Consider the following 8,816-nt stretch of genomic DNA (forward strand, 5'->3'; position numbering starts at 1 on the left):
CAGCAGTGGCCTGACTCCGTGTGACAGGTGCATGCTGGGGCCTGACAGCTGGTCTCTCCGAGCCTCTCTCTCTCTCTCTCTCTCTCTCTCTCTCTCTCGGGTCAGGCCAGCTGCAGCCTGGTGATCTGCGCGTTAGACAGCCCGTGCTGTTCACAGGCTGATTTACGCTGCCAGACTGACCAGGTGCTGTTCACCACAGCCTGCCGCCCGCTGACCCCCTGCACCCCACCCAGAGGAGAGTCCACCCCCCCCCCCCAACCCACCTCCTGCACCAGAGGAGAGTCCACCCCCCCCCCCCAACCCACCTCCTGCACCAGAGGAGAGTCCACCCCCCCCCCCCAACCCACCTCCTGCACCAGAGGAGAGTCCACCCCCCCCCCCAACCCACCTCCTGCACCAGAGGAGAGTCCACCCCCCCCCAACCCACCTCCTGCACCAGAGTAGAGTCCACCCCCCCCACCTCCTGCACCAGAGTAGAGTCCACCCCCCCAACCCACCTCCTGCACCAGAGTAGAGTCCACCCCCCCACCCCAACCTCCTGCACCAGAGTAGAGTCCACCCCCCCCCCAACCTCCTGCACCAGAGTAGAGTCCACCCCCCCGCCCCCACCTCCTGCACCAGAGTAGAGTCCACCCCCCCGCCCCCACCTCCTGCACCAGAGTAGAGTCCACCCCCCCACCCCACCTCCTGCACCAGAATAGAGTCCACCCCCCCCAACCTCCTGCACCAGAGTAGAGTCCACCCCCCCCCCAACCTCCTGCACCAGAGTAGAGTCCACCCCCCCACCTCCTGCACCAGAGTAGAGTCCACCCCCCCCCCCTAACCTCCTGCACCAGAGTGATGTTTCCCTCGCCTAAGAAACATGGAGAAAAAACAAATAACAATTAAAAATGGGGGAAATAACAACAAATTGGTTCGCGGAATAATGAGCCACCGAACGCGAGCCGCTGGTCAGGGGGGCCAGGGCGACGCGCGGTTCTCCACACGAGCGAGGAGCGCGAGGGGAGTGCCGGCACACAGCCGCCGTGACCCCCTCCCAAAAACAGGCCTCTGGCGGCGGCCCAGCTGCGGGTCCGCGGCGGATGAAGCCCGTGAGGTTTGGGCTCAAGGCCCGGGGGCGTAATCTCGCAGGCTGATGAGTCAAGCCTGCGTCTCATCCCGCCGCGCGGCTCCAGTCGGGTCTCGCTGAGCGCTGCGACCGAGTGTTAGCCTCGCTCCCCCGCCTCGGGGCCCGCGCGGTTGCCGTGCAACCGTTTTTAAACTGACCCTGTAACGGCCGACGCTTCCACTGGACACTCCTGTACGGACTGACTCCAGACTGTGTGCTGTGGGCGCTTCTCATCTCAGCTACGACGTCTGTTTTTCAACCAGCCACCCTCCCACCAGAACAGGGATGGGGTGTGTGTGTGTGTGTGTGTGTGTGTGAATGTGTGTGTGTGTATGTGGTGTTAGTGAGTCGGTGTGAGTCCGTGTGTCTGCTTGTGGTGTGTGTGAGCGTGTGTGTATACATGCACGCGTGTGTGAGAGAGTGTGTGGGGGAGAGGTGTATGCTTATGTGTGTGTATGTGATAGTGTGTGGGGGTGAGGTGTGTGTGCATATGCGTGCGCTTATGTGTGTGTGTGTGTGTGTGTGTGTGAGTGTGTGTGTGTGTGTGTATGTGTGTGTGTGAGTGTGTGTGTGTGTGTGTGTGTGTGAGTGTGTGTGTGTGTGTGTGTGTGAGTGTGTGTGTGTGTGTGTGTGTGTGTGTGTGTGTGTGTGTGTGTGTAGGGGGTGATGTTTGACAAGTTAAACAGAGGCTCGACAGGGCCCCTGTGCAGAGCGGAGAAAGCAGCAGCGGTAGCTACAGAAATAAGTAACACGAAACGCCACCGAGACTTCACAACGACAGCGGGACGCTACCGCCAACACCGCCGCGATTTCCCTCACCGTGTGACAGGCCCAGGAGGTGGGGTCGTATCGACGGGCCTGAGACTCGCAAAAGTAATTGAATTTAATGAGAGGCTAATTAAAATGACCCACCGTAATTAACACAGTTCTTTATTTTTAATTTTATTCATTTATTTAATAGCCAACGGTAAAGATAGAAGTGTGGAACAACGGAAGCAGAGTGGATAAATGTGGCGCTCTCCTGGGGGCGTTTGAGGGTTAATTCATAGCTTTCGGTTTCTCCGCTTTGTCCTTTTTGACTGACCCAGAGGGGGAGACCGAATCACCCGGCCGTGGTGAGAGTTAAACATTTCCAGTATTTTAACCGACACCAAACCGCTACACTACACTCCTATTCAGTTCGTATTCCATTACATTACAGGCATTTAGCAGACGACCTCATCCAGAGCGACGTACAATGAAGTGCCAACCGTTGCCGTTAAACTTAAATTGTACAGAGTTTTATCTTTTTAAATGGCAGGTGGTTTTACGTTTGGTTTGAATACTGCCACAGATATGGGAAAGTTGCTGCCGCAGGAAGACTGAGTAAGTGTTGAGTATCCTTTCGTGGGTCCAGTCTCTGCACGTCTCTGTTTATACTCCCAGCCTCCCTGTTTCAGCTCTCATAAACATTTCACTCCTCTCTCTCTCTCTCTCTCTCTCTCTCTCTCTCTCTCTCTCTCTCTTTCTTCCTCTCTCTCCCTCCTCACAACGTCGTCTTCACCTCTCATTGCCACTGATAAAGAACAACGCCGCGCTAAACGTTTTTACACAGAACGACGTTTATGTGAAATATGTCTCTGTCTCAATGTTAGTCTTGTTTTCCTCCGAGCTGCCAGGCTTGTGTAAACCTCCCGGAGAGAACACATGCCTTTATTTTTATTTTTTTGTTAAAGCAACGAAACAATCCTCGTATATTCAATTTATCATTGTATGCCGTTTTGTATGCTAAGTAAACCGAGTCTTCGTGAAGCTGCAGTTTAGGAATTTATCAGTATAGAGTGAAGCAGGCCTTATACCACAGTATATTATGGTCTGTAGTGAGTGCCGAAAAGCACCGGCGGGCTAAACCCCCGTTTTAATGGTGAAATAGTCTGTTGTAGCACTTCTGTTTCCAGGAGATAACAGCTTTTAATTTCGCAAATAAGTGGCGGTTCAGCTCGGCGATCCTCGCCTCTGCCGCGCGTGGCAGATGCCGTTAAAGCTCATTGTTGGGAATCCTGCAACGGTTAATCATCATTTCATCTTCCGTCTGGAGACGCCGGTGAACGTCCGTCTCTGATAACGCGCACGACACTCAGGACGGTTCCAATTTGAGCGCAACGGAGACACGAAGAGAAACGCGTTATTTCAATGTGGGGAGCAGCGATAGCAGTTTCCCTGGCGTTTGATCAAAACCAGCGCCAACAGGGGTTATACTCCACTGGTTTTCTTTTCCCCGAATGCCACTTGCCTTTATGACAAGTCGCTACTGCTTTCTTCCGTCGTGCCATATCAACATATGCCTGCAAGCATTAGCCTAACTTGTTTTTAATTGAATATCCGATGCCATGGACAAGACACATTATTTGTAGGAAACACTATTTCCTGTCTTCTGTCATTCTCCTATGCTGCGCAAGATGAAAATCTACGATATGAGTAGGTGTTATTTTGCTGCTTCATTTTCATTTATACACACATTTAGAATCTTTCAATCACAAGAACAAATGTTTAAGTCAAATCAGAAATATTTTATACCAAAAAAGTTACCAGTTCTAAAGTAAACTGAAATATTTTTCTTAACGGCAAAAGCACGTTTCTGTAACCAGTCAAGGCAAAGACATTTCACAAAGATTTACGTCTTTCCATTAGCTAATAAACTCTTAGCTAGGGTGAGATGCAGCTGCAACTACCTCTTCTCACACACACACTGTACAGACAGACACAAAAGGATCATTTATCTTGTGTTGTCCTGCTTATTGCCGATGTGTGTGGGTGTGTGAGTGTGTGGGGTGCGTGCAGGTGTTACTGTGTGTGTGTGTGTGTGTGAAGGGGGTGTGCGTGCAGGTGTGAGTGTGTGTGCATGCAGGTGTGAGAGTGTGTGTGAGTATGCATGAGTGTGTGTGTGTGAGTGTGTGTGTGTGTGTGTGTGAGTATGCGTGAGTGTGTGTGTGAGTGTATGTGTGTGAGTGTGTGTGCATGCAGGTGTGAGAGTGTGTGTGTGAGTCTGTGTGAGTATGTGTGTGTGTGTTTGAGTGTGTGTGCATACAGGTGTGAGAGTGTGTGTGTGAGTCTGTGTGAGTGTGTGTGTGTGCGTGCAGGTGTGTGTGTGTGTGAGTGTGTGTGCATGCAGGTGTGAGAGTGTGTGTGTGAGTCTGTGTGAGTATGGGTGTGTGTGACTGTGTGTGTGCATGCAGGTGTGAGAGTGTGTGTGTGAGTCTGTGTGAGTATGTGTGTGTGTGAGTGTGTGTGCATGCAGGTGTGTGTGTGAGTGTGTGTGCATGCAGGTGTGAGTATGTGTGTGTGTGAGTGTGTGCATGCAGGTGTGTGTGTGTGCATGCAGGTGTGTGTGTGAGTGTGTGTGCATGCAGGTGTGAGTGTGTGTGTGTGTGTGTGTCCGTACGTGCGGCTGGGTCCGCGTTAACTCTCTGCTCCCACACTGCATGTGTTTCTCGTTCGTCCAGATGTTGGGAAGCTGGTCGGTCTTCCCAGCGCTCCGGCATTCCGCCGGTCCCCCGGGAGCCGGCCGCGTCGCAGTAATGCGGAACACATGTGGAGGAAACTCCAGCCGCTCCCAGCCTTCGCTGGGATAAACAGGATGGAGCCAGAGCCACTGACCGCTCACTGACCGCCCACTGACCGCCCACTGACCGCCCACTGACCGATCGTCCCCTTGAACCCGGGCCTTGTTGCTCCCTGTCACCCTTGGGGCGAGAGGCTGCGTTCTCACGTCAAAGATCATTGAGACCGTCATTCCACGCACTCCCTCAAAAACGAGTTATTTGCCTTCCCTGCTGTGAAATCCAGTTGTGGCAATTGGACAGTTGAGTTGGTCAAGCTGATCATGAGCTGGTCTAGCTGGTAATGAGCTGTTCAACCAGCTAGTGATGGTATGATCTGGTGGCTGGTCAGCTACCAGCTGCTTCGAAACACAGCTAGATCTGGTCAAACCATGTCAAGCTGGGACCGGGTCTGAACTGGTCAACCAGCTAAACTGTCACGCTGGGAGCTGGTCTAACGCTGAACTAGCCAATCAGCAACCAGCTGTTTCAAAACCTAGCTTGAGCTGTTTTTTTCAGCAGGGTTGTCTCCATAGAGGAACCGTCTGCGGTTCTTTATGGAACCCTCTATCGTACAGTGGATGTGAAGTGCGAAAGCTCCCAGACAAAGAACAGTTTTTCCTGACGAAGAACCCTTGGACTAGATAGGGTTCTGCTGTGTAACCACAGGGTTCTGCTGTGTAACCACAGGGTTCTGCTGTGTAGTTCCTTGTGGAACACTTTCATTCTGAGACTGTGCACTGTTCCTGCACACATTCTCGAACATCTGCCCTGCCTCTGAAGTGAAGTAAATTCAACTGGTGTGACCCGTGGAACCCTTTCACAATAGAAGGCAGAAGTATATCTGTTTCCAAGGGAAACAACACAACTTCACTCCGGTACTCAGGAGTGCCTATCAAGTAGCAATCCCTAATGCATGCAATATGGCGAACACAATCACTCACAGCCTTGTCTCACAGGGTGTTTTTGTCTGGGCAGTTCTCACGTCTCTGGCTCTCTTTTTCTGTATTTCACACACACACACACACACACACGCACACACACACACACAGACAGACACACACACACACACACACACACACGCACACACACAGCTCTCTAGTTCTGTAAGATTACAGATTTTGTTTTGCTGCTGAAGCTAGCCCAGCGTCTCCCAGCATGGCCTTCAGTCTCTCCCCCATAAGCCAAAGGGACTTTAATTGTCATTCGCCCCTCTCCAAGAGTCACTGTCAGTGTAATTAATCTCCCCGCCCCGGACCTTATCTGCATCCCACTGCTTTCTCCGGCTGCTAACGGTCAGATAATCCGCGGCTCCTCGACTCCTGCGGCTCTCATTAAGACAAGTGGGCAAATACAAACACGGGCCTTTGGGGAGGAGGCCAGGCAGGCTTTGCAGAAAAGCCTTAGACGAGGGGTTCTGTTCCCCAGGAACTGTGGGCCGTGTGGGGTCACCTCATTTGAGCATGGGATCGGCTGAAAACGTTTTTTTTTTTTGGTCTCTTTAAAATGAAGATGAGACACGTGAGGTGGTGGTTTATCGCTGGTATCCAGGGACAGCCTGTAGCGTTGCGGTTAAGGTGCATGACCGGGACCCGCGTGGTCGGTGGTTCGATCCCCGGTGTAGCCACAATAAGATCCGCACAGCCGTTGGGGCCCTTGAGCAAGGCCCCTTAACCCTGCATTGCCCAAGCGGAGGATTGTCTCCTGCTTAGTCTAATCAACTGTACGTCGCTCTGGATAACAGCGTCTGCCAAATGCCACTAATGTAATGTAATGTAATATAGTCACGTGTGTGGGGGGGGTGGTGTACATTTTTTAAACCTCACGTCAGAAAAGGGTTTGGGAAGCTCTGGCTCAGACCGTGCCGTGTGTAATCGCACAATGCCGTAGCGTTTTGGGACCCGCGCCAGCCACACTGCCAAATGGGCGTTCGCAGGCTTCCAGCTTTCCTCCGTGACTTTGCGTCTCTTCGGCCTGCCTCTCTGCCTCGCCACCGTTCAGGCCTGGCCCAGATACGCGACTGTTTTTTTATTCAAATACCTTCCTACATTTGCCTGGTGTATTGGAACCTACCAATGTTTGCAGTAGAACCCGGAAACCATCCCAAAGCTGGACCATGGGCTGACGTAAAAAGTTACAGGTTTTACTCAGCGCAGTTTATCCAGCTAACTCAGGCATCCTGCTTTGTGAGACAGGGCACAGTTATCCAGCTAACTCAGGCATCCTGCTTTGTGAAACAGGGCACAGTTATCCGGCTAACTCAGTCATCCTGCTTTGTGAGACAGGGCACAGTTATCCGGCTAACTCAGGCATCCTGCTTTGTGAGACAGGGCACAGTTATCCAGCTAACTCAGGCATCCTGCTTTGTGAAACAGGGCGCAGTTTATCCAGCTAACTCAGGCAGCCTGCTTTGTGAAACAGGGCGCAGTTTATCCAGCTAACTCAGGCAGCCTGCTTTGTGAAACAGGGCGCAGTTTATCCAGCTAACTCAGGCATCCTGCTTTGTGAAACAGGGCCCAGTTATCCAGCTAACTCAGTAATCCTGCTTTGTGAAACAGGGCCCAGTTATCCGGCTAACTCAGGCATCCTGCTTTGTGAAACAGGGCACAGTTATCCAGCTAACTCAGGCATCCTGCTTTGTGAAACAGGGCCCAGTTATCCAGCTAACTAAGCTTTGTGACATGCCCCCCTGGAATTGCAGGAATTGTAAACCAAGCTATATAGCGGCAATGACACCAACTAGTAGTTCAATTCAATAAAATGTTATGTGCAGCGTGCTTTTCACAGAAGACAGTTACACAGATGCTTCACAGAGTAACAGAAGGGGGAGAATCTTAAAAATGTTTTGGCAATTTTTATATTGTACAGCTACCATAATGTAAAGAGGGTTTGTGTGAAAGAGGATGCCCTGCCCAGCCCCCAACACAAATATGCAGAATATTAAAAGCCCTTATGGTGATAATCATAATCCAGCTCAATCTGTGTCCAGCTGTCCAATATGTTTTTATGGTCCAGCTGACCCCCGCATTTACAGGCCTACCACCCCCCCCCTCCCCCGCCCTCCACTAGCACCCCCCCCCCCCCCCACCACGTCCCACCTCAGCCACCATCTGCTCCACAAAATTAATTAGGAAGCAGAGAACTTCATCTGCACCTCCACCACTCAAATTACAATAATTACAGCCACCCCCCCCCCCCCCTCCCCTGACACACACCCACACACTGCTGCCCCTGCTCCTCCTGCAGGTGAGAACCTGGAGCCCCCCTCCCACCTCACGCACCTACGCTCATTACAGGTGTTACCCTGTCACACTGAAGAAGCTCCACAGCCACTAGCACAGCATTAGTACTGGGCAGGTACTGTACCAGCCCCCCCCCCCCCCCACCTATAGGCCCTACTGGGGCGACATGGCTCAGGCAGTAAGAGCAGTCGTCTGGCAGTCGGAGGGTTGCCAGTTCGATCCCCCGCCCGGGCTGTGTCGAAGTGTCCCTGAGCAAGACACCTAACCCCCAAATGCTCCTGACGAGCTGGTCGGGGCCTTGCATGGCAGCCAATCGCCGTCGGTGTGTGAGTGTGTGTATGAATGGGTGAATGGAGAAGCATCAATTGTACAGCACTTTGGATAAAGGCGCTATATAAATGCCTGCCATTTACCATTTACTGTGACTGCCACGCTATGCTGCTCATCTGTTACCGTCTACACACAAACATATTTCACCTCTGGTTTTTCTGGAACGTTTTTCTTCAACACTCTAAACCGGTGTTCCAGAACTCCGCGGCCCGCTTGCTTGCTTTCAGTCGCCGGCAGTGATTGTTACATCAGCTCTAGAATGTTCGGCTGAGGGCACTCCGATCGCACGTTTGTGACCTCACAGCTCAGAGGGCTAAAGCGTTAAATCCCACAGCGCTACCCGCGTGAGCCCATCGATAGATAGATTCACCGCGCCACACCTGACAAGACATTCTACAGCCATCAGCGTTTCGCGTGTGTGAATTGGACGGGCAAGTGTGATCACGCACAATCGCGTTGCATTATTGCTCACAGAATTTGTACGCTGATAAGCACGGCAAATTTCCATTGTTGCACATCTAAAAGGCGAATGTTATACAGTTCATCTTGTTGCTTTAA

The 8,816-nt window shown here is 51.9% G+C and overlaps 1 protein-coding gene across 1 annotated transcript in view; it reads right to left on the reverse strand.

Annotated features, from left to right (window-relative positions):
• The window catches only part of LOC133130519 (protein CBFA2T3-like), an 18,992-nt gene extending 14,112 nt beyond the window's left edge, over window positions 1-4,880 (reverse strand). The window contains exon 1 of the mRNA XM_061245160.1: window positions 4,530-4,880. Coding sequence (XP_061101144.1) covers window positions 4,530-4,880 — 351 coding nt within the window. The remainder of the gene's footprint in view (window positions 1-4,529) is intronic.
• Window positions 4,881-8,816: the final 3,936 nt, after the last annotated feature.

The sequence above is a fragment of the Conger conger genome, chromosome 6 (genome assembly GCF_963514075.1).
Source record: "Conger conger chromosome 6, fConCon1.1, whole genome shotgun sequence".
Taxonomy (NCBI): Eukaryota; Metazoa; Chordata; class Actinopteri; order Anguilliformes; family Congridae; genus Conger; species Conger conger.